Source organism: Leptodactylus fuscus, chromosome 4 (assembly GCF_031893055.1).
Source record: "Leptodactylus fuscus isolate aLepFus1 chromosome 4, aLepFus1.hap2, whole genome shotgun sequence".
NCBI lineage: Eukaryota > Metazoa > Chordata > Amphibia > Anura > Leptodactylidae > Leptodactylus > Leptodactylus fuscus.
Window position 1 is genome coordinate 126938621 of NC_134268.1, and position 26354 is coordinate 126964974.

At 44.4% G+C, this 26354-nt stretch overlaps 1 protein-coding gene across 1 annotated transcript; it reads right to left on the reverse strand.

Moving 5' to 3' along the window:
* Window positions 1-2049: 2049 nt before the first annotated feature.
* INO80C (INO80 complex subunit C) lies at window positions 2050-26067 on the reverse strand. Its single transcript, XM_075271045.1, has 5 exons — window positions 26012-26067; window positions 21227-21346; window positions 12689-12800; window positions 11385-11452; window positions 2050-3100 (listed from the first exon to the last, which is right to left on the reverse strand). The coding sequence occupies exons 2-5, from the start codon at window positions 21314-21316 to the stop codon at window positions 2969-2971; spliced, it is 402 nt and encodes a 133-aa protein (XP_075127146.1). The 5' UTR covers window positions 21317-21346; window positions 26012-26067; the 3' UTR covers window positions 2050-2968.
* Between the last annotated feature and the right edge of the window lie 287 nt (window positions 26068-26354).

The following is a 26354-nucleotide window of genomic DNA, read 5'->3' on the forward strand; positions in this document are numbered from 1 at the left end:
TTTACTTAGTTATGGTGGTTTTGTCATTTATGTATGTATATATGTATTTATAGGGCTGTAATTATGTTGTATGATTATCCTGTGTTAATAAAAATTATATTGAGATTATAAATTTGCCATCCCTGTGTACCACATTTGTATTTTGATTATTTTTATTCTTGCAATATAAAGAGATTTTCTAATAAAGATGAATTTTGATTATATGTGATTTATTGTATCTGAGAATTATTTTTTTTTTCTTATATTACCGTATTTAGCTGACCTGTCTAAACTCCACTCTCAGTAAGGACCTTTATAATAACTTGGTTCCAGCTTCAGTTATGTTTGCGACGCTAAGTGCACACCTGCATTTGGGAAACCCACAGACCCTATAGACTATATGCTTGCAGGACTTTTCTCTCCACATTTTTAAGCGGATTCGGGGATGGAAACTCTGAGCATAGAGCAGGTGCTGGTGTGAAACCAGCCTGAATCCCACAATAAAGTGACAACATTAGATACGATTCCTGTTAGGTTTATTATTATTTCCTAAAATTGTTTTTAAATAATAAAAGATGGAAAAATGTCTCAGCATAGCGACTTTTCCTTTTCATTATATCACATACTTACAAGGTTTCATACAATTGGGGTCCTTTTCAGTGATAGTATATAGCCGACACACTGAACTGGCTACTTACATGGAAAAGGTCCTTATGGAGAATAGTATCATATATTTACAAGGTTTCATACTGGTGAGGTCCTTTACCATGATAGTGTATTGCCTTCATAGGGATCTTTTCCATATTTCATATACGTACAAGACTTCATACTGGAGAGATCCTTTCCACAATATGCAAATGAGCACTGGAGGGTGGCTCTTTTGCTCCAAATTTTAACACCCCACACTCCTCTAATACACCCTCCATCTCTCCCGACCCCCCCACATCTCTCCATGTTCCTCCACTGCACGGGATACAACTTTTTTTTCATGTGGAAGGACCTTCTTACAAGCAAAGACACGCCTTCTCATTCACATGAATGGAGAATGCCATGTGACCGACTGATGTCAGAAAGGTCCTTACTGAGTATAGTATTTAGAAACAGACAAATCAGGAGAGTAAGCACAGGCACACAAAGGGACGTGACGTGACAGTCGATACTGTGTCATATGTCTTCATGTCACATGCTCAATGGTCAAAGGAGGCTTGTTAGGGAGTAAACAGAGCCAAGTCAGTGGGGGCATGGCTTAAAAAAATGATGATACAGAAGTAGAAATGAAAGTCTACGAGTAAGATTATTAGTTACCTTTGTGCTACACATTACAAACTGTTAGATATAAAGTGGCCAACTCCTTTAATCTCTAAATTCAACATAATCTGTTGGTATGAACATGCAACCCTAGATTAAAGAACAAAATACTAACTCAAATACAGATTGCCAGTTACCATGTATGGCATTTTATTGTACAAATACAAATTAAAAAAAAAAAAAAAAAAACACCACATACTAGAAATGTCTACCATTTTTAATAAAGTAGTTTTTAGGTTATAGCTGGAGAGCCATCTTTCACAGACACACTTCTGAACCCCTTGCACAGACACAGACCTAGAACACATTCTAAATCACCAGTGACTAATAGGGAGCATATGCGCTTATGGTTTTAGAACAATCATATTATAGTCCAATGTATAGATCTGTAACCTTATAGGTGTCTATTAGGGTGCATTCACACTGAGTAAACGCTAGCTTATTCTGAACTTAAAACACGTTCAGAATAAGCGGCGTCTAAAGCAGGTCCATTCATTTCTATGGGAGCGGGGATACGAGCGCTCCCCATAGAAATGAATGGGCTGCTTCTTACACTCCGTGCAGTCCCATTGAAGTGAATGGGGAGTGCCGGCGTGTACGCTCCGGCATGAGCAGAGCTTGCCGTATACGCCGGCACTCCCCATTCACTTCAATGGGACTGCACGGAGTGAAAGAAGCAGCCCATTCATTTCTATGGGGAGCGCTCGTATCCCGGCTCCCATAGAAATGAATGGAGCTGCTTTAGACGCCGCTTATTCTGAACGTGTTTTACGTTCAGAATAAGCTAGCGTTTACTCAGTGTGAATGCACCCTTAGAGAGAAGCGAGTAGTATTCGATCGAAAACTACGGTATTCGAAATATTCGTACTCGATTGAATACTACTCGCTATTTGCAGTAAATATTCGATTCAGAACCAGCGTTGATTGGCCGAATGCTGTACACTGGCCAATCAACGCTGGTCAATGCATTCCTATGAGAAAAAGTAAGCTCCCTCGTAACCGCAAGCTGCCAGCTCTCCTGACTAGCAAGGACGAGCCTGCTGCAGAACCAGCGCTGATTTGCTGCAGGCTCGTCTTTGCTAATCGGAAGAGCTGGAAGCTTGCGATTACACGGGAGCTTACTTTTTATCAGCGCAACTGCAAGCACTGTGCAGTTAAAGCGCACAGACTCCATAGAATATAATGGGGTCCGTGCGCTTTAACTGCACAGCGCTCCTCCTAAACACTCTCCTCCTGCTACTCATGGACTTGGTGACTCTCCTTTAGTTGAATAGTGGCTTCCCCTGAAACGAGAATTTTTTCCCATAGACTATAATGGGATTCGATACTTGCTTATCTCTAGTGTCCATCCATAATGTACAGTTTTTGTATACTGTAAAAGAAACAAATTAGACACGCTACCATTACTAAAGTCTGTTGCTGTCTTCTATCATAGAAAGCAGGACTTTATCTTCCATTACAAAAGTAAACAAACATGATGGAAGCCAATTTCAGTCACGTTGATTACATTAGTGTCAATGGAAACGGACATAGAATCAGTCTGTGACAGCTAAATTCTGGTGCTGTCATCCTATGAATGATAACAGCAACGGACTTTAGTAACCATACTGTGAACTCCCCCTGAGAGGACAAGATTTTCAAAAAATTAATAGAATAAATAGAGGAATGCAGATTGTAACTGTCAAGGCACTATGCTGGTTGCTTTTCTAAGCGCCAAGTATCCAGTGACAACATCTGTGGGAAGCACCCTTATATAATTGAACTCTTCTATTGTACTAAACCGAAGCTTGGTTTGTGGGTCCGTATAACTAGCCTAGAAAACAAAAAGAAAAACAAATGAAACTATGAATGTGAAGGAAAACATCATTAATTACACTGCAGATTTATTTCATCCTTTACTTTATATTCGTGAATATTTCTCCTAGATTCCTCTCCTATGTGAAGTAGCAGGCAGAGACCCTCACTGCCAAATAGGGCAATGGATTATCAATAGTTCAGCACTACGTAGGTATTCAAAATGTCAATTGGAGGAATTGTTCATTTGATTGTTAATTTGCTGTATATGTTTATTTAGGCATGTAGACCACATGTGAATTTAAGACTATAACCTACAAAGGAAGAGTCACATGTATAGTAACCATGGATAGGAAAGCACTGACTGGTATACAGATGTGTGACGTTACTGCCCTTGACTACATAGGAGCATTGGCAACAGCCAAGACACGGGAAAGTGTCCCATTTCCGTGTGATAGGATAGCCAGTGGAGGCAACAATCAGGAAGCTAGGTGGATTCTGAAGAGGTTTATGAATTTTGGGCAAAATGTAAAATCTTTGGGAGTACATGGAAGTGCACAAACAATTATCTCCTCATCGGTCCATGATGACTATTGCACCACCATTGTCTTCATCTTAATACGCGAGTCTTGTTGAAGGGAATTTAATGGCATACATTATTCATTAGGTTAGAAGAATGTCTATATCTGCCTGGTTTGTGGGCTGCTAATACTTTAGCGACTAAACGTAGTGAGTGTTGAACGTATATCTCAACAAAGTGAGACACTTTTTGGGGGGCATATAGGAGCTCTTCCAACCTAGGACTCCTTCTCAAATGTTCAATCGGGTTAACTTTAATTGTTGGAGCTATATAGCTCTAACAGTGACAGATCCATCAGTCATAGAAACCCACCAGGCGGGGTGGTTGGAGCAGGAGGCACAACACCAACAATGGCTTCCACAAAGACTACCTGTTCCCATAGTCAGAGACTAACTTAGTTTTACTTGACACATTTCAACAAGAGCTCCTCTAGTTCTACAAATAGGTAAGCTTACAAGCACATCCAATTTTCAAAAAAATACTCATTGCTATGGCTGCGTTTTATCAACGACATATTGTGCATTTGGCAAGACCCCATCAATACTTTATTTGAATTGCACCATTTTATCAATGTACTTCCTTAGTTAGATTTCACAATGCATCTTAGCACTTCCAGAAATGATTTTCTCGATACAACCATTCAAGGACATCGTATCACTATTGACTTATTTAACAAACCAACAGATCAAAATAGCTTGTTACACTGTTCCAGCTGTCATCCCCGCTCCACTAAACATTCACTTCCCAGATCCCAATACTGGTATTCTAGAGCTTGAAGAATCGAGTCAGATCTAAGAGTTCAGAGCACACGGCTACCCCCTTGATATACTACAATAGGAACCACACAACATCTCTACCTCCTCTAGTGCATCACCTAAGCCCCTAAATACAGTCCTATGAAAAAGTTTGGGCACCCCTATTAATCTTAATCCTTTTTAGTTCTAAATATTTTGGTGTTTATAACAGCCATTTCAGTTTGATATATCTAATAACTGATGGACACAGTAATATTTCAGGATTGAAATGAGGTTTATTGTACTAACAGAAAATGTGCAATATGCATTAAACCAAAATTTGACCGGTGCAAAAGTATGGGCACCCTTATCATTTTATTGATTTGAATTCCCCTAACTACTTTTTACTGACTTACTGAAGCACAAAATTGGTTTTGTAACCTCAGTGAGCTTTGAACTTCATAGCCAGATGTATCCAATCATAAGAAAAGGTATTTAAGGTGGCCAATTGCAAGTTGATCTCCTATTTGAATCTCCTCTGAAGAGTGGCATCATGGGCTACTCAAAACAACTCTCAAATGATCTGAAAACAAAGATTGTTCAACATAGTTGTTCAGGGGAAGGATACAAAAAGTTGTCTCAGAGATTTAACCTGTCAGTTTCCACTGTGAGGAACATAGTAAGGAAATGGAAGACCACAGGGACAGTTCTTGTTAAGCCCAGAAGTGGCAGGCCAAGAAAAATATCAGAAAGGCAGAGAAGAAGAATGGTGAGAACAGTCAAGGACAATCCACAGACCACCTCCAAAGAGCTGCAGCATCATCTTGCTGCAGATGGTGTCACTGTGCATCGGTCAACTATACAGCACACTTTGCACAAATAGAAGCTGTATGGGAGAGTGATGAGAAAGAAGCCGTTTCTGCACGTACGCCACAAATAGAGTTGCCTGAGGTATGAAAAAGCACATTTGGACAAGGCAGCTTCATTTTGGAAACAAAAATTGAGTTGTTTGGTTATAAAAAAAAGGCGTTATGCATGGCGTCCAAAAAGAAACAGCATTCCAAGAAAAACACATGCTACCCACTGTAAAATTTGGTGGAGGTTCCATCATGCTTTGGGGCTGTGTGGCCAATGCCGGCATCGGGAATCTTGTTAAAGTTGAGAGTCGCATGGATTCCACTCAGTATCAGCAGATTCTTGAGAATAATGTTCAAGAATCAGTGACGAAGTTGAAGTTACGCCGGGGATGGATATTTCAGCAAGACAATGATCCAAAACACCGCTCCAAATCCTCAGGCATTCATGCAGAGGAACAATTACAATGTTCTGGAATGGCCATCCCAGTCCCCAGACCTGAATATCATTGAACATCTGTGGGATGATTTGAAGCAGGCTGTCCATGCTCGGCGACCATCTAACTTAACTTGAATTGTTTGTCCAAAATACCTTTATCCAGGATCCAGGAACTGATTAAAAGCTACAGGAAGCGACTAGAGGCTGTTATCTTTGCAAAAGGAGGATCTACTAAATATTAATGTCACTTTTCTGTTGAGGTGCCCATACTTTTGCACCGGTCAAATTTTGGTTTAATGCATATTGCACATTTTCTGTTAGTACAATAAACCTCATTTCAATCCTGAAATATTACTGTGTCCATCAGTTATTAGATATATCAAACTGAAATGGCTGTTATAAACACCAAAATATTTAGAACTAAAAATGATTAAGATTAATAGGGGTGCCCAAACTTTTTCATAGGACTGTAGATTGCCACACATCCCAATTTACAATATAATACATTTTAATAATAATACATTTTATTTATATAGCGCCAACATATTCCGCAGCGCTGTACAATTTATAGGGTTCAGATACAGACATACATAACAAAGAACGTCATTTCACACAATGGGACTAAGGGCCCTGCTCAAAAGAGCTTACAATCTATGAGGTAGAGGGGGTGACACAAGAGGTAGCAGGGGCGGCATTGCTTATACAGTGTTCAGACAATTTTGTGCATTAGGAATTGTGATAGGCTTGTCTGAAAAGATGCGTCTTTAGTTTGCGTTTGAAACTGTAGAAATTGGGAGTTAATCTGATTGTCCGGGGTAGAGCATTCCAGAGAAGTGGTGCAGCTCGGGAGAAGTCTTGTATACGAGCGTGGGAGGTTCTGATAATAGAGGATGTAAGTGTTAGGTCATTGAGTGAGCGGAGAGCACGGGTTGGGCGGTAGACAGAGATGAGGGAAGAAATGTAGGGAGGTGCGGCATTATGGAGAGCCTTGTGGATGAGAGTGATAACTTTATATTTTATTCTATAATGAATAGGCAGCCAATGTAGTGACTGACACAGACCGGAGGCATCGCTGTAGCGTCTAGCCTGATAGATGAGCCTGGCCGCTGCATTCAGAATAGATTGTATAGGGGAGAGTTTAGTGAGGGGAAGACCGATTAGTAAGGAATTACAGTAGTCAAGGCGAGAATGAATCAGAGAGACAATAAGTGTCTTTAGTGTATCTCTGGTAAGGAAAGGGCGTATTCTGGAGATGTTTTTGAGGTGGAGGTGACATGAACGTGCGAGTGATTCAATATGAGGGGTGAAGGAAAGGTCTGCGTCAAATATGACCCCAAGGCAGCGGGCATGCTGCCTAGGAGTTATAGTAAGGCTTGAGACTGCAATGGATATATCAGGGACAGATCTGTTAGATGGTGGAAACAGTAGTAGTTCAGTCTTAGAGAGATTTAGTTTCAGATAGAGAGAGGACATGATATTAGAGACAGCAGAGAGACAGTCACTGGTGTTCTGTATGAGTGCAGGGGTGATGTCACGGGAAGATGTGTATAATTGGGTGTCATCAGCATAAAGATGGTACCTGAAGCCAAATCTGGCGATGGTTTGTCCAATGGGGGCTGTGTAGAGAGAAAAGAGCAGCGGGCCGAGGACCGAGCCCTGAGGAACCCCAACAGCAAGGGAAAGAGGGGAGGAAACAGAGCCCGCAAATGATACACTGAAAGTGCGGTCTGAGAGATAAGAGGAGAACCAGGAGAGCGCAGTGTCATTGAGGCCGACTGAGCGGAGCATAGTGAGGAGAAGTTGATGGTCAACAGTGTCAAAAGCTGCAGAGAGGTCCAGAAGAATAAGAAGAGAGAAGTCACCATTGGATTTAGCCTTTAGTAGATCATTAGAGACTTTTGTGAGAGCTGTTTCAGTAGAGTGCAGAGCGCGGAAACCAGATTGTAAGGGGTCAAGCAGAGAGTTAGCAGAGAGATAACGGATTAACCGAGAATAAACCAGGCGTTCCAAAAGTTTAGAGATGAAGGGGAGGTTAGAGACGGGTCGATAGTTAGCAGCACAGGATGGGTCCAGGGAGGGTTTTTTCAGTAGCGGGATTATAACAGCATGCTTGAAGGAGGATGGGAAGATTCCAGAAGAGAGAGAGAGGTTAAATATTTTAGTAAGGTAAGTAGTGACAGCAGGGGACAGAGATTGGAGAAGGTGTGAGGGGAAGGGGTCACTACTGCAGGTTGTGGGGCGAGATGAAGAAAGTAGCTGGGAGACTTCCTCTTCTGTGACAGGTTCAAAAGATGAGAATGGACAGTCTAAAGTGCGGCTGGTGAGGGGATCAGTACTATCGTAGGTGTGGGAGTCAATGCCACCTGGGGCTTGGGCAGTAATTTCCTGACGGATCTTATCAATTTTATCATGGAAATACATGGCCAGGTCATCAGCACTAAGGTCTGTGAATGGCGTCTGCACCTTGGGTGTGAGTAAGGAGTGAAAGGTTTCAAAAAGCCTTTTAGGGTTGTTGGAGAGAGAAGAGATGAGGGCGGTGAAATAGTCTTGTTTGGCGAGGTAAAGGGCAGAGCTATATGTTTTAAGCATAAACTTGAAGTGGAGGAAATCTGCAGGTGAGCGTGATTTTCTCCAGAGACGTTCGGCACACCTAGAGCAGCGCTGAAGAAATCGTGTCTGTGGCGTGTGCCAGGGCTGCTGCCTCCTATGTGGGACTTTACGAGTGGAGGGGGGAGCAACCTCATCCAATGCATTTTTGAGGGTTTCATTATAGTGACTGGTGGCCAGATTGGGACAGGAGATTGAAGAGATGGGGGACAGGGAGGACTGTAGAGTATCTGAGAGGTGCTGGGTGTCAATAGCACGCAAGTTCCTATATGTGTGATTGGTAGGGGCGTCTTGTGAAGGGGAGAGAGCACTGATGGTGAGAGATAGAAGATTGTGGTCAGAAAGCGGCAGAGAAGAGTTAGAAAATTTAGAGACTGTGAGGAGTCGATGGAAGACTAGATCAATCGTGTTACCGTCTATATGTGTGGCAGAAGAAGAACATTGTGAGAGACCAAGAGAAGTGGTTAATGAGAGAAACTGTGAGGCAGCCGGGGAGTGAGGGGGGGCAATAGGGATGTTAAAGTCACCCATGATGAGGGTAGGAATGTCACTGGATAAAAAGTGGGGAAGCCAAGAAGCAAAGTGGTCCAAAAATTGGTAGAGTGAGCCAGGTGGGCGGTAGATCACAGCTACACGTAAGGAGAGTGGCCGGAAAAGTCTGATAGCATGGACTTCAAATGAGGAGAATGTGAGTGAGGGGACCGGGGGAATGGACTGAAAAATGCACTGCGGTGACAGAAGTAATCCTACCCCACCACCCTGCCTATTATCAGGCCTAGAGGTGTGTGCGAATTGTAGGCCACCATGACACAGAGCAGCAGGGGAGGCCGTGTCTGCCTGCTGGATCAAGTTTCAGTAAAGGCGAGCAGGCCGAGGGATTTACTAAGGAATAAGTCATTAATGTATTCTAGTTTGTTACACACTGAGCGGGCGTTCCAGAGAGAGCAGTTAAAAGAGACAGGGGAGAGATGAGGGGAAGGAACACGGTAAATATTGATGAGGTTTGTAGGCCATCTATGTGTGCAGGGAGAAGAGTTAGTGAAGGAAGGAGGGCCGGGGTTAGGAGAGATGTCCCCAGCAGCTAGGAGGAGCAGAATGGACAGAGACAGAAGGTGGTTCAGGGATTTATGTGGGCGCTTCTGTTTGGTGTCACTGCTAAAAGAAATAAAGGGATGATTACAGAGTGTGAAAAGTGTGTGAGAGCTGTACATGGGAGAAGGAAGAAGAGAGGGACTGATATGGATGGCGTGTGGTGGAGGTGAGATCTGCAGGAAGCCAATGGCTAAGATAGTAAGAGACAGTGCAGCTACAGGATACCATGAGGTAAAACTTGTTGTTTTAGGTTGAAATTTACCTGGTGTTCTGCCATGGTTAGCCTGTTTCGTGCCCTGTTTAAGTGCCATGTATAAGTGCACTTTGGTTAATCTGCACTTCGGTTAAGATGCAATTTGGTTAAGATGCATGCTGCAGATGAGATGCCCCCGCATATGAGATGCACCCCATAAGCTATATCTACTTATATAGGAAAGCACAGCTTCAGACTAGCACTAATTTAAGTCGTTAACTAATTAATCTACAAACTGTAACACATGAGGAGACTGGCAGTGTGGATCCAACTAAACACTTGGCCAGAAACACCAATAAAATCAGTGAAGATCAAAAGACACTAGTGCAGATAAGAAGACATGGAAGTGCAAAAAATATACAGCCTGGATGAAATGCTAGGATATAGCATTTCACAATAATAAACTTTGATTTGTAAAGTGCTGCAGAATATGTTGGGCACTATATAAACAGAGGACACATGAATGGACAATGTAATTACAATGTGACAAAACAATTAGCACATCAAAAAATAGGAGTGAGGGCCCTGTTTGTAAGAGCTTACATTCTAGGAGGAAATCAGGAGACAAAAGGAGGAAAGAGGGCTTGTTTAGTACAATGGTCCAGCCATCTTTTATACTCAATAAAGGTCATGTAACTGAAGTTATACGAGCGTGTCACTAGATAGTGTATATGCATAGATACTAAGTGCAGGGAGTGCAGTGGAGGGGTCTGGATCTGAGGGATAGAGGAGGAAGGACAGAATGTTAGCAAATCTGACAAATCTGTGTCAGTAAGAAAGGAAGAGTAGTGTGCAGCAGTTTTGGAACAAAGCAGGCTAAAACTACTATTTAGAATTGTTCTTAATAGTTTATCTAGTTTAAATATTTGTTTTAAAAAGGTGTAAAGTTAAGGAGATTCTATCATTAAAAAACTATTTTTAGCGTTAGTTCACATGTAAATAACGTGTGGCTTATTTTGGCACCGGAAAAAGAAAGCTTCCTAATTAGACCTTGCCAAGCTTTTTATGGAGCTTTTTTTTTTTTTTTTAAAAAACAGCTTTAAAAAAAAAAAAAAAAAAAAAAGCCAGGCTGTTTTCCCACCCTGTAAAGTGAATGGGCTGAAAAAACGCGTTGTTGCAAAAAAAAAAAAAAAAAATCGCTTATTTTTGTAAAAAAAAAAACGTGCGGTTTTCGCCTCCCATTCACTTCTATTGCTTTCTTCAGGCGGAAGACGCCTGAAGAAAGGTCATGTCGCTTCTTTTTTTCTGTTAGCAGAAAAATCTGCTAGCAGAAAAAAAAAAAAAAGCTAGCAGTCTACATAGAACACTATTGTAAAGGGGCTGATTTTGAAGCGAAATCCGCTGTCAAAATCAGCCTCTTTGCCCCCGTGTGAACTAGCCCTTAAACTGCCGTATATACTCGATATAAGCCGAGGCCCCTAATTTTACCACAAAAAAAAAAAAAAAAAAAAAAAAAAAAAAAACTTATTGACAAAAACTGTGCTGAAAAACTCGACTTATACTCGAGTGTATACGGTAACCTTCATTTAGGTCTGTACTGCTGTTTTTGAATTGTTCTTCATGCTAACTGCTCGGAAAGCACAGGGAGCCTCTGAGCCCAGGCACAGTTAGCATTAAGAAGAAAAATTCAAAAACAGCGGTACAGACCTGCAAAATAAAGAGATGTGAACAGCCTTTCTAAAGTTTTGTTTTTATGATAGAATCCATTTAAGTAAATTTAATTCCTTAGGCAACTTTTACTTACAGGAAGTCCTGATACGTCTGAATATTTCTTTGCTGGCTTGCATGAAGGTGGTGCATCAATATTAAAATCTGCAAAATTATAAAATAACAAATACTATCAAATTGGCATTGTCATTTCAACTAGTTTTGTAGATAAATAGTATATGCAATTATAAAAAAATGCTTCTTTGTACTTTTATTAGGTGGTGTGCCCGTTCTCCCTCTCTCTGCTAAAATGACTTTCACTGTGAAATTCACTGCGCTGTCTGAACAAGTTGGGCTGTAGTTCACATGATAAAATAACCTGCATGGATGATATGGATTTGCCGATCAAAATAGACAGGAACAGGCTCTGCAGTGGGTCAGGAATAAACTACGTGAAGTTTACTGCTACATGAAAGGCAACTAACTTTTCTGTAAACCGCTTACAACACCCTGCTACAAATGTTGGAGGATAATGATTACTTAATTACTTTGCTATGCTAGATTACTCCTTTCAGGTCAATGACAATGACTTTGGTGAACACACTGTCTATACAGAAACAATTTAATCCCCAGCACTATACAGAGAGGAAGACACGATTGTATCTGCCCCATGTATTCCCCATAAACTGGGGAATCTGGGAAATAAACTGGGGAAGGGGGTGGAAAAGCCAATGGAAAAAAAAACAAAAAAACAAAAAAAAAAAAAAAACACACAACGTAGATCATTCTGAGGGTGCATTCACACTAAGTATACGCTGAGCTGATTCTGAACGTAAAACACGTTCAGAATCAGCGCGTACAAAGCAGATCCCATTCATTTCAGCTCCATATGAGCTCTCCCCATTGAAATGAATGGGCTTCTTTTTTCCCTATTGGTTTCAATGTGATACGCGCGCATCACATTGAAAGCAATAGAGGAAAAAAAAAAAAAAGCAGCCCATTCATTCCAATGGGGAGCGCTCATATGCCGGCTCCCATTGAAATGAATGGGATCTGCTTTGTACGCGCTGATTCTGAACGTGTTTTACGTTCAGAATCAGCTCAGCGTATACTTAGTGTGAATGCACCCTGACAAGCTAGTGGCCATTTTACAAAAATGAAGACAGGACTGGGAATCAAAAGAACCACCCCAAAGAGATCGCTTTCAACTATGTATTTTGCATTTGATGTGTGTGTGTGAGGGAGGGGTGGGGGGAAGAGGGGGAGAGAAAAAAAAAAAAAAAAAAAAAAACCTCCACAAAACCACTAAACTGAATACAAAGCAAAACTGTGTAAATGGCATAGCTTCAATGAAATGTATTTGTGTAGATATTATTTATGAACACATGCTAAGAAGCTTACAGCTTGGATCACTTAGTTGCCATGGCAATGCTCTTTCTAGAGCAAGAATCTGTTTCAGGTTTTTCCAGGTCCTGTTCTTTTTGCCGGCTGCTGCTCCTCCAATCCCGGAATGCTGGTGATGAAGAGCAGAAGAAAAGATAAATTATGCTTAATGGCAGGTGTAGTGAAGAGCTCATTCATACTTGTGAGAGAAAATGCCATGAATGCAGACATAAGTGTAAAAAGAAAATAACTTGATCAAGGTAAAATTTGTTTTGCACTAGGTCAAGGGTAGGCAAGTTTTTTCTTGTATAGTGTGCCGATTTAAAAAAAAAAAAGTGAAAAAGATAAATATTAGAGATGAGCCGTTTCGAATAGCACGCACCCATAGGAATGAATGGAAGCGGCCACCACGCAGACTTTGCCAGCAGCTGGCTGCTTAACCCCCTGCGTGCCGGCTGCGTCCATTCATTCCTATGGGTGCGTGCTATTCGAAACAGCCGTTTCGAATAGTACTCGCTCATCTCTAATAAATATCTATCAAAGATGAGGTAATCAGAGTGCTGGGCAATAATTGTAAGGCTGTTGACACTTACACTAAGATCAAATAAAGACAAACCACAACATGGGGATGCTGCCACACTCTGTCCCCAGCCACATGTGTTTATCACCATTTAGAATCAAAGCACATGTGCAACTAGGGTCGTACTGGGGTGTCTAGGGTCCACCAGTGGAATTGTTTCTAGGGGCCCACCGCCAGGACCCTGCAGATCAGCAGTACTGAGACAAGACAGCTAAAGGTAATAACATGTCGGGAGCCATTTTGCTCACCCACTATACCATATGCACCACCTAAACCTACTGCTACACCTTGTATGGCAAGTGAACAGTATGGCTCCTAGAAATGTTACCATTATCTGTAGCTGCAGTGTCCTGGAAAAGCTGATCTGCAGAGGTCCTGGCTGCTGTATCATCACAGATGTAATATTGAAAGCCTACCCTAAGGACAGGCCACCAATATTAGAAATATGGATAAATTCTTTAAAGTAGCTGTCCAGGAATTGAAGCAACTCATGTGCTTCCCGGATACATGATGTATCTGTGTGCCAAATTTGGTGAATATTGGTCCAGTTGTTTGGTTGCGCGTAGAGGACAAAGACACTAATTTTTATATAGAGATATGGGAATTGTAGTTTTGCAAAATCTGCAAAGTCACATTGACAGGTAGCCTTGCAGCTATACAGGGATGAATAGGGCATTTTTTTGTGGGCTGAATATACTTTTCAGTCATGCCATTTTGGGGAATGTCTATTGCTTAGATCACTTTTTATTCAAATCAGAGTCAAAACAGTGGAAAAAAAAAAAACGGCTTTTTGGAGCTTTTGATTTTCTTTCCTGCTAACAACATTCACTGTTCAGGAAAAATATTTTTATAAGTTTGTAGACTGCGTATTTTCGGCCACAGGGATGTGTAGGCGATTCACAGTAATAGTCTACTTTTATATATATATCCTAGGGAAAGCGGTGATTTAGAATATAGAGAATTTAGGAATATTACTATGACTGGCCTGGGAGTCTTCATTAGGCTTCTGGCTGTCACAGAAACAAGTCAGCTTCTGTAATCTCACCATGCAGCGCAGCAGCTGGCCTACAACAAGAAAGGTGGGGGCTTCTTTTACATTTTAGGGGGCTCAAAAGTAGTAATGTCCACTAGCAGAGTCCACTGAATTACAGCGGTGACCCAGTAGCTATGATGGCCGCTCTGCAGCAGCGCGGCTGCCATCATTTGTTACAGACCCAGCATCCACTGTAATAGCACGGCGGATGCCAGTATGGGTTCACTGGGACACCCTCTCAGCCCAAGGCCCGCACATAATCCCACTCCAGCCAGGAGTGGGGCGATGCTGGGACCCCGCTCCTCCTACCCCCCCCCCCAAAAAAAAAAAAAAAAAAAAACACCCAACACATTCGGACTATAAGATGCACCTCCATTTTCCTCTCAAATTTGGGGGGGGGGGAGGTGCATCTTATAGTCTGAAAAATATGTAGTTCATGCTACATCTACACCACAGCGAAAGCACCGACGGCCAGTCTGTCACAACAACAAGACAAGCACTCTTACAATTTAACTCCAAGTGCCTCATTTTAACAGTAATTAACCCCATCACATCCTTCACATAACAGTTACTAATATGTGAGCAGAATGGAGGCACTATTTAAGTCCCTAATTAGTAACTCCATATGTCCCACATATTAGTAACCCTTATGTGAGGCACAAAGGAATTAGTGAGGGACATGATGGGGTTAATTGCTATTAATATGAGGCACATAGAGTTACTAAAACTAAATGACCCCAAGTGCCTGACATTAAAAGTAACCCCAGTATATAACTGGTGCCTTTGCAGGGATGTACATCACTGCAGCAGGCACAGTCCTTGTTCTGAACAATGATGTGCTCCCTTCTTTTTTCTCATTGGTGGGTCAAGAGGGTGGCAAAAGCGTCCTTTGCTGCTGATGTAATGCAGCTCTTAAAAGAATGCCCCCTCTTCTTTTAATACTTGCAGATCCTGGGCTGGCTGTGTGCGGGCTGCTGTGCCAGCAAAACATACTTTGCGTGCCAAGGTTTGCCAACCCTGCACTAGATACTACACGAAACAAAACAAAAGAAAAAACCCCACAGAAAAGTTAACCCCACAACAATTAATCCCATCATGTCCCTCACACTAATTCCTGTGTATTTTTTGGATAAGTTATTAAGGATCCATGGGCAACAGACAGCAAACAGATTCATTCATTTCTATTGGCCTGGTGACAACTGGAGTTATTTTAGCTTACATGATCGCCATCGCCAGCCTAAGATGATTAGCACAATAAAGAACTTCGGTAACTGACACACAAGCAGTTCAGGTTCAAAATGGACCTCAGCAGCTTTATTTCTCCAGCTACAGTGTGCAGAGATACAAAACTTGGTCACAAAACAATGTTCTAACAATAAAAAATCCTGGTTGTCTGACCAGTAGCCATACAGAATAGTGTCCCATACCATCAGGCTGTAGGTCTCGTGTCTGGAACCTCAAAACAAAACAGAGTTCATACGAGAACTTCAGGGTGCAGCTCTCCAGGCCCTAGGTTCCAGGCCTAGGCTCAGCCATGTCTCAGTGATGATCTTCTTTCTTCAGGAGTCCTCTCAGCTGACGTCTAATGAAGTTCATTAAACAAAACAAACCCTGGACTGCTCTGCTACATGGAGTGGAACCTGCTTTTATCTTCTTCCCATTCCAGAAAAAACAGCCACTTGAATAGCTGCATTGTAACGTCCCATACATACTTACACATCAGTGTGAAGGCCATAGAACAGATTAGCAAAATATGGAGCAAGTCCCATTTCTTTTTTGCACCTCTGTAAGCCTATTCTAATGAAATAAAGTCCATGAAAAACATGGATGGCTCACAGATGCCATCTGTGTGTGCAGTCCATCCTTTTTCTACTGAGGACTACAATCTTGTGCATGAAGTGGTTATTACCAACACCCTATATACTCAACATTTACTATATTGCTAGAGAAACTGAGTCCTAGAGTCCTGCCATTTAAGGCCAACCTACACACATACAGTTCTTTTAAAAAGTTTAAATACCTTGGCAGATTTTTTGGCAGGAGAGCAATACAAAAAGATATCCAAGGAATTGATAAATGCCAGTCAGGGCTCGTTCACATCTGCGCCCGGTCTCCGTTATGCAGGTTTCCGTTTCCTGCACAAAACTGAGCAGGAGATGGAAACCTGCATGACTCTTTCAAACTTATTCATTTGAATGGGTTTGAAAGATGTCCGGCCGTGAGCGCCGGTGAGCGTTTTATGGTGAGCGTTTTTTTTTAAACCGGATACAGAGTCGGACATGCAGCACTCTGTGTCCAATTTTTAAAAACCGGTTTCGCGGCGGAGAGCATAAAACGCTCACCGGCGCTCACGGCCGTACCCGGGCTGACAGCTTTCCGTCTTCTGCATGCAGAAGATGGAAAGCTGAGAACAGACTCCGGGCGCTAGTGTGAACCTAGCGTCAGCAGTGCTCAAACTGTGATTAACAAATGGAAACTCAGGGGCTCTGTAAAAACCAACCCATGGTCATGTAGATCAAACGAAATTTTGGCCACAATTACCCAGAAAATTGTTCGGGATGCAAAGAAAAGCCCACACATAACATCAGCTGAAATACAGGACTCTGTAAAAACTATCGGTGTGGCTGTTTCAAGATGCACAATAAGGCACTTGAAGAAAAATGGGCTGTTTGGTCGAGTTGTCAGAAGAAAGCCATTACAGCGCAAATGCCACAAAGAATCTCGCCTTCAAAACACCAAACAGCACAGAGACAAGCTTCAAAACTTCTGGAACAAGGTAATGTGGAGTGATGAGACAAAAATCTAACTTTTTGCCCATAACCATAAACGTTACATTTGGGGAGGTGTCAGAAAGGCCTATGATGAAAGGAACACCATTCCTACTGTAAAGCATGGAGGTGGATCACTGAAGATGTGGGGCTGTGTGAGCTTCAAAAGCACAGGAAACTTGGTCAAAGTTGAAGGAAAGATGAATGCAGCAGGTTATCTGCAAATATTGGAGGCAAATTTGCAGTCATCAGCCAGGAAGCTGCGCATGGGACATACTTGGACTTTCCAACAGGACAATGATCCAAAACACCTGGCCAAGCCCACCTGTCATTGGCTACGGCAGAAGAATGTGAAGGTTTTGGAGTGGCCATGTCAGTCTCCTGACCTCAATATCATTGAGCCACTCTGGGGAGATTTCAAGCGTGCAGTACATGCAAGAAAGCCCAGGAATTAACAGGAACTGGAGACTTTTTATCAAGAAGAATGGGCAGCTTTACCATCTGAGAAAATAAAGAGCCTCATCCACAACTAAAACAAAAGACTTCAAGCTGTCATTGATGTTAGAGGGGGCAATACACGGTATTAAAAACTGGGGTATGTGAACTTTTGAACAGGGTCATTTTGATGTTATTGGTTGTCATTATGATTTAAAAAGAGAAAACACAGAAGTTTGACAATAAAGGGCTTCAACCAACCACTAACCATGAGTGGAGAAAAAAAAATTGTGTTATCACTGATATTCTCTAAAAAAAAAAAAAAAAAAAAGGCAAACAAGAAAAAAATCTGCCGGGATATGTAAAATTTGTTGATTGGCACAACTGTATGTTACATAGCACTACAAAAACACACATGAACAAGAAAAACCCATATAGCACAACCTATTCTTTCTTCAACAGTGTTGGAGAAATCAAGTAACTCAGGAATGAGCTTGGTTTCATGAAATACAGATTACATGTGTGCCTAAACGTTCCCTGTACCAGACTAACACACATAGAACTTTAAAGTTACTACTAGAGAGGAGTGAACACCGTTCGATCGAATACATATTCGATCGAATATCAGGCCGTTCGAGGTATTCGATTCCAATCAAATAGCACGAGGCAAACGCAGTAAAAATTCGTATCCCCTCCCACCTTCCCTAGCGCGTTTTTTGAACCAATAACTGCGCAGGGAGGTGGGACAGGAACTACGACAACGGAGGCATCGAAAAAAAACGGAAAAAGGAATTGGCGGCCGAAATCAGGTGACCTCCAATTTAGACGAATGGTCGATTTAACATTCCATTAATTTGGGACTGTGAACTATGTGACTGTGAGACAGGGATAGATGTACAGGCAGGGTTAGCTAGGGATTACCTTTATTTAGGGGGGGAATGTTACTCACCCAGCTCTTTGGGGCTCTATCTGGTCGGGATCCCTGTCAGCTTGCGATGTGCGCAAGCTGACTTTCTCCCATAGGAATGCATTGACCAGCGTTGATTGGCCGAATGCCATACAGACTACAGCATTCGGCCAATCAACATTGGATCTGCTGGAGGAGGCGGAGTCTAAGATCCATCCACAGCAGTTTCCATTGTGGTCCGATCTCAGATGTAGCAGTGCTGACACAGCACTGCTACACGGAGAAGCGGCAGAGCTCAGCACACACAGAGATGCAGCAAAGCTGAGTGTGCAGCATGGTTCAGCGCACACTCAGCACTGCTACATTGGCTAGCACTGCTACATCGGGCCGTGCGCTCCGATGCAGCAGAGCTAAGTGTGCAGCAGGGTTCAGTGTAGCAATGCTTGGCGTGCGCTCTGTTTGGCTGCATCTCCGGAGTAGCCCAGCTGAGCGCACGGCCTGATGTAGCAGTCCGATCCAGCAGAGCTGAGTGTGCAGCAGGTTCAGCTGAACCCTGCTGCACACTCAGCTATGCTGCATCATACTGCTGCATCATACTGCTACATCGGGCCGTGCGCTCAGCTTGGCTACTCCGGAGTAGCCAAGCTCAGCCAACGGCCAGCTCTGCTTTATCTACGATGTAGCAGTGCTGGGCGTGCGCTCTGCTCGGCTGCATCTCCAGAGTAGCTTAGCTGAGCGCACGGCCCGATGTAGCAGTGCTGGCCGATGTAGCAATCCGATGCAGCAAAGCTGAGTGTGCAGCAGGGTTCAGCGTACACTCAACTCTGCTAAATCTCCGATGTAGCAGTGCCAGCACTGCTACATCTCGGCATAGGAATGCATTAACCAGCGTTGATTGGCTGAATGCTATAGCATTCGGCCAATCAACGCTGGTTCTGCCGGTGGAGGCGGAGTCTAACAGCGGTCCACAGCAGTCTCCATTCTGATCCGACCTTAGACTCCGTCTCCTCACAGACGAGCCTCCGGCAGAACCAACGTTGATTGGCCGAATGCCGTACTCTGTAGGGCATTTGGCCAATCAACGCTGGACAATGCATTCCTATGGGAAAAAGTCAGCTCCCGCATATCGCAAGCTGACAGGGATCTCGACATAATACAGTGACTTGGGCTTGTTAGATGCCCCCAGACATGCTTCCCCTGCTGTCCCAGTTACATTCCAGGGTGTTGGCATCATTTCCTGGGGTGTCATAGTGGACTTGGTGACTCTCCTGAGTCGAATGGTGGGATTCCCTGAAACAAAGCATTTTTCCCCATTGACTATAATCGGGTTCGATATTCGTTCGAATAGTCAAATATTGAGTGGCTATTGGAAACGAATATCGAATATTTTACTGTTTGCTCATCTCTAGTTACTACAATCAAGTCATGATTTAAACAAAAAAACAAAACTGTAAGGCCAAGTCCTCACACAGCGAGCCACAGCAAAAAAAAGTACTGCGAGAAAAATCATGGTGAGGGTGGGTTCACACCAGCGCCCGATCTCCGTTTTGCAGGTTTCCGTTTTCTACCCGAGAAACTGGACAGGAGACAGAAACCTGCAGTCACTTCTCAAACCCATTTATTTAAAAGGGTTTGGAAAGTGTCCGCCCGTGAGCGTTTTGTGCTCTCTGCGGCGAACAGTTTACTTTTAACCAGACACAAAGTCGGACATGCAGGACTTTGTGTCCAGTTAAAAAAAAATGGTTTTGCCACAGAGAGCACAAAACGCTCACAGGCGCTCACGACCAGACACTATCTGCCAGATTTCTGTCTTCTGTCGGCAGAAGACAGAAACCTGAAAACAAAGATCGGGTGCTGGTGTGAACCCCGCCCTGACAACACATCATGGTTTTTCCTGCAGCGATTTTCACAGAAAGTTCACAGAAGTCTCCTCTTCAGACTTTCTGCTTCCATTATACCTATAGGGAAACCACTGGCACTTCTGTAGGTATATTTGACATGTTGCAATTTCCAAAATTCTGCTGTGTATATTTTTCTGTAGAGTGTGAATGGGATCCGTTAGACTCTCATACACTTCTTTGGGACTATAAAACACTGCGGTTTTTGCTACAACATTTCCACTGCAACACGTACACATGTGGTTCACACTACCTTTATTAAAGAGGACCTTTCATCACTTGGGGCACACGCGGTTTTATATACCTGTGCCCCAAGTGAACAGCTATCGGTACTGTAGCTCTTCACCGTCAGAAGGGCGTTCCTGACAGCAGCGCCTACAGCGCTGTACCGTGAGAGCGGTGAAGAACGCCCCTGACCATGAGGAACGCCCTTCTGACGGTGAAGAGCTACGGTACCAGCACCAGGTATCTTCACCTGGGGCACCGATCGTGAATTCAGCGCTCTGTCGGCTTTCTGGCGGTATATAAAACCGCATGTGCCCCAAGTGATGAAAGGTCCTCTTTAATGACGGATGAAAGCAATGAACTGCATTCACTTTCATGTTAAGAGAAAGTTACATTTTAAAAAAATTGTCATTATTTTATTTCTCTGATAGTAGAAAGTCATACATGCATCACCAGTTTAGATGGACTCTCTGCTCCAGCCACTAAGCACAACAACTAATAGAGATGTAGGAAGAAGGACAAGCCCGCCAATTTCATGCACGAGTTCTGCTACAAGGACGTACATCTCAGGTACTGCAGTAATCTGCACACGTGACCAACTCCACAAACACGTCCACAGATTAATAGTACGAACGTTATATTACACTAGAGCCAGATCAAGCAGGTTGCAGCGTAAACACAGAGAAAAATAAGACAAAACGGCTACTTACAAGAAAATTGGGGTGTTTAAATGGCAGCGGTTTGGAAGCAGGATCGTTCTGGGAGGAAGAGCCGTCAGACGCCGCTGTTCTATCGCACATGGTGGCGGGGAGAAGGATAAGGAACGAATACTGGTAAAGCAAACACAATATTCGGTAAGGACCTGCTGACGATAGAAAGTCACATGATTTGTCATGTGACTAGGAAGGCGTGTCTTTACTTGTAAGACGATCTTTCACATGAAGGAAAGTTGTTTCCAGAGCAGGGTTGGACCATGTGGTTGTGAGTAAATGCTATACTCGATATATGGCCCTAGCCCTTATCAGTAACAGTAAATAGCCGGCTCAGTGTGGGTAAAGGCTGAATAATATAATCAGTAAGGACCTTCTGACGTCAGAAAGTCACATGACATGCTTAAGCCACGTGACTGAGAAGGCGTGTCTTTGTTTGAAAAAGGTCATTCCACATGAAGAAAAATTGTATCCTGTGTAGTGAAGGAACATAGTACTTGCTAAATCCTAGTTAAAGGGGCTCTATCACTAGGAAAAGTCATTTTTAACTAATCACACCTTTGCATAGCCCTTAGAAAGTCTATTTCACACCTACCTATAGTATGTAGATTGCCTCAGTGGTTTCTGAATAAGTCCGTTTATATTCATATGCTAATTAGACTAGTGCCCTGCTGTTTTCTATGGGAGGCTGCTGGGGCTGATGATGACTCAGCTTCCTGTTTGCTTCACTTAGAAGATAATGGGAGAGAGGAGGCTGCTGGGAACTTCCTGAGCTGGCTGGAGGCTCATTAGCATATGAATAAAAACAGACTTAGGGCTCGTTCACATCTGCGGCCCGGCACTCCGTACTTAGGTTTCCGTTTCCTGCCTAAAACACAGGCAGGATACGGAAACCTGCAGGAGACTTTCTCACCCATTCATTTGAATGGGTGAGAAAGCTGTCCGGCCGTGCGCGGCGGTGAGCGTTTTGCGCTCTCCGCCGCGAAACCGGGTTTTATAATCCGGACACAGAGTCGGACATGCAGTACTCTGTGTCCGGATAAAAAAATCCGGTTTCGCGGCGGAGAGCGCAAAACGCTCACCGCCGCGCACGGTGGCATGCAGAAGACGGAAACCATAGAACGGAGACCCCAGACGCAGGTGTGAACCCAGCGTTATTCAGACACCACTGAAGCAATCTACATACTATAGGTAAGTGTGGAATAGACTTTCTAAAGCCTATGCAAGCATGTGATTAGATAAAAATGACTTTTCCCAGTGATAGAGCCCCTTTAAAGGACCCTTGATGACGTCATGCCCATGTGATCCCAATTTTTGTGTGGGTGGAGCTATACTGGGCAGTGCAGTGTTAATTCAGAAAGAGAAAGCTGCTGGAAGTGGAGACTAATGCATACCTCCTAACTTTTGAACAACAGAAAGAGGGACAAAATGTGCGGCGCGCATAGCACGCTGCAGCAAATTTAGCCCCGCTCACTTTTATGTTGACTACGCCCATTCTCATTCATTTTACATGTCTCCCAACACAGTATAATCCTCCTACGGTCATCCGCACATTATATGTACATACCTCCCTACCGTCCCGATTTCCGCAGGACATTCACGATTCCGATGACATGTCCCACGGTCCCAGTTGGAGGGAGATATGTCCCGATTTCAACTCAGATCTGCGTCCACAGGACGTCACATCGCGTCTACAACTGTGCGCCAGTAAGAGAGAGAGGCGCGCAGAGTGCAGCGGGGGAACGAGGAGAAGGTAAGTGTAATGTGGAGGTGGAACGTGAAACTGGGGGCAGATGAAGGAGAGGACAGCATGACACTGGGGGCAGAGATGTGGAGACTTGAATCTGGGGACATGAATCTGGGGGCAGAGATGTGGAGACATGAATCTGGGGGCAGAGATGGGGTGAAATGAATCTGGGGGCAGAGATGGAGGGACATGAATCTGGGGACAGAGATGGGGGGCATGAATCTGGGGACAGAGATGGAGGGGCATAAATCTGGGGGCAGAGATGGGGGACTTGAATCTGGGGGCAGAGATGGGGGACATGAATCTGGGGGCAGAGATGGAGAGGACATGGATCTAGGGGCAGAGATGGAGGGACATGAATCTGGGGGCAGAGATGGGGGGACATGAATCTGGGGGCAGAGATGGGGGGACATGAATCTGGGGGCAGAGATGGGGGACATGAATCTGGGGGCAGAGATGGGGGACATGAATCTGGGGGCAGAGATGGGGGACATGAATCTGGGGGCAGAGATGGGGGGACATGAATCTGGGGGCAGAGATGGGGGGACATGAATCTGGGGGCAGAGATGGGGGGACATGAATCTGGGGGCAGAGATGGGGTGACATGAATCTGGGGGCAGAGATGGGGGACATGAATCTGGGGGCAGAGATGGGGGGACATGAATCTGGGGGCAGAGATGGGGGGACATGAATCTGGGGGCAGAGATGGTGGACATGAATCTGGGGGCAGAGATGGGGGACATGAATCTGGGGGCAGAGATGGGGGACATGAATCTGGGGGCAGAGATGGGGGACATGAATCTGGGGGCAGAGATGGGGGAAATGAATCTGGGGCAGAGATGGGGGACATGAATCTGGGGGCAGAGATGGAGGGGACATGAATCTGGAGGGGACATGAATCTGGGGGAAGAGATGGGGGACGTGAAACTGGGGGAAGAGATGGGGGACATGAATCTGGGGACAGAGATGGAGGGACATGAATCTGGGGGCAGAGATGGGGGGGACATGAAACTGGGGCAGAGATGGAGGGGACATGAATCTGGGGGCAGAGATGGGGGACATGAATCTGGGGGCAGAGATGGGGGACATGAAATTTACGGGTGACTGTAGGAGGATTATACTGTGCGCGGGCACATGAAAAATTAATGAGTGGGCGGAGTCAACATAAAAGTGGGCAGGGCTCAATTTGCCGCAGCGCACATTTTGTCCCTCTTTCAGTTCTTCAAAAGTTGGGAGGTATGTATGTCTCCGCATTGTAATGTTCCTTTCTAACTTCCCCATAGTATTAAAGAGGACCTTTCATCAGATTGGGCACAGGCAGTTCCATATACTGCTGGAAAGCCGACAGTGCGCTGAATTCAGCGCACTTTCGGCTTTCCCGATCTGTGCCCCGGGTAAAGCGCTATCGCTCCCGGTAGCGTAGCTCTTTATAGTCAGAAGGGCGTTTCTGACAGTCAGCCAGGAACATCCTTCTCCACAGCAGCGCCTATTGCGCTATACAGTGTGAGCGGGGAGGAACTCCCCCCTCCCCTCCTGATAATACTCGTCTATGGACGAGCACTGTGAGCAGAGGGAGGGGGCGTTCCTCCCCGCTCACACGCTACAGTGTGATAGGCGCTGCTGTGTGAGAAAGACGTTCCTGACAGACTGTCAGAATCACCCTTCTGACTGTAAAGCACTACGGTACCAGGACCGATAGCGTTTTATTCGGGGCACAGATCGGGAAAGCCGATGAATTCAGCACGCACTGTCGGCTTTCCAGCAACATATGGAACTGCCTGTGCCCAATCTGATAAAAGGTCCTCTTTAAGTCCCTCTCCTGGTGCCCCAGTTTAAACATGAAACTGGATCAGCTGGAGGGGGACATTAGCAATGGGGGTAGTTGGAGGGGGCAATAAATAAATGGCAGATGAAGTGGGACATTAAACGGTGGGCAACTAGAAGCAGACATTAAACCGTAGGGGTAGCTGGAGGATGACATTAAACTGGGGGCAACTAGACAGGTCCCCCTCCAGCTCCTCCCACAGTTTAAGTGCCCCCTTTATCCGCTCCATTTCATGTCCCCTCCTCCATCTCTGCTCCCGGTTTCATCTACCCCCCTCCATTTCCCCCTCAGTTTCATGTCCCCTTTCATCTGCCCTCAGTTTCATATCCCCCCTCTATCTCTGCCCCCAGTATAATGACAAAACACAGACAGACACACAAACACACACTCTCTCTCTCTGTCTCTCTCTCCATCCTGCATCTCAGAACCCCCTCCCTTCTCAGTACCTTATGCTAGGTTCACACTAGCGTTCAACAGTCCGTTCTGTGGTTTCTGTCTTCTGCATGCAGGAAGAGAGAAGTGAACATATGAGAACAAGAGGGGGGAATGGGGCTGCGTGTGAGCAAAATGGTGGAATGGGGTACAGGCTCTGTATGATCAAGAGGGGGGAGGAATGGAGGGTCCCCCCCACATCACCCTTTTGCTCACGCACAGTTTGTACTGCAATTCCCTCCTCTTGCTCACGCCCATCCTGTGCTCCCACTCCCCCTCTTGCTCACACATAGCCTGCATCCCCGATTCCTCCTCTTGCTCACCCATAGCCTGCACCCCCCATTTCCTCCACTTGCTCACACAGACTGCACCCCTATTCCCTCATTTTGCTCACAGTCTGCACCCCCATTCCCTCATCTTACAGTCTGCACCTGAGTCGCCCCGGCTCGGCCTATGTGGATTCACGGTGCGAGCAGGCCCGACACCGGGGCGGCAGCGACTTGAAAAAGGGGAGTTTTAAGCAAAAATGGATTAAATTAAAATAAAGAAAAATAAAAGTTTGTCGTGACACCAGTTGGGGTTTCGGCTTGAGGTGAAGCCGGGCACTGTAGATAGGGCCTCTGGGAATAGGTGGTGATGCAGTGCCAGATGTTATACCCTCCCCAACCAGGGCAGGTCCCAGATGATATAGGTGAAGAAGGGGAGATTTCCAGGAGGAGTAACAGAGGAGCGATGATCAATAAAGGAATACAGTCCAGACAGGGGTAAACCAAACACTTACAGTTTACTTCTGTAGTCAGCAGGAGATAACAGATGTTACAGGAGGATTCACCTTGCTCCAGTATAGCGAGATGCCAGTCTCCCCTTTTACCACTAGTATGATTCAGCCTTCCATTGCTGCTCAAACTCTCTAATAGGTTTCCTCTGGTCCTGGGTTCCAGGAGCTCAAAGGTTAATTACAACTGGGTAGATCCCCCTTCTGGACAGCAGGTAACGCGAGTTCTTTGGGATGCTGGATACACTCACCCCAACTCTATATGTTACTGAGCCTCCAGGAATCTTGCATTCACTAGGCCTCGGTCCAGTGAGTTTCTCAATTTTCTAAGTGTTTCTCACACTAGTTA

Excerpts from the sequence above, each read along its gene's own strand:
- INO80C (XM_075271045.1), bottom strand. The coding sequence starts at position 21,316 with ATGTGCGATAGAACAGCGGCGTCTGACGGCTCTTCCTCCCAGAACGAT. Across the intron at positions 12,801-21,226 it reads TTAAACACCCCAATTTTCTT|CATTCCGGGATTGGAGGAGC; the intron begins GTAAGTAGCCGT and ends CTTCATCACCAG. Across the intron at positions 3,101-11,384 it reads CAGACGTATCAGGACTTCCT|GCTAGTTATACGGACCCACA; the intron begins GTAAGTAAAAGT and ends TTTGTTTTCTAG.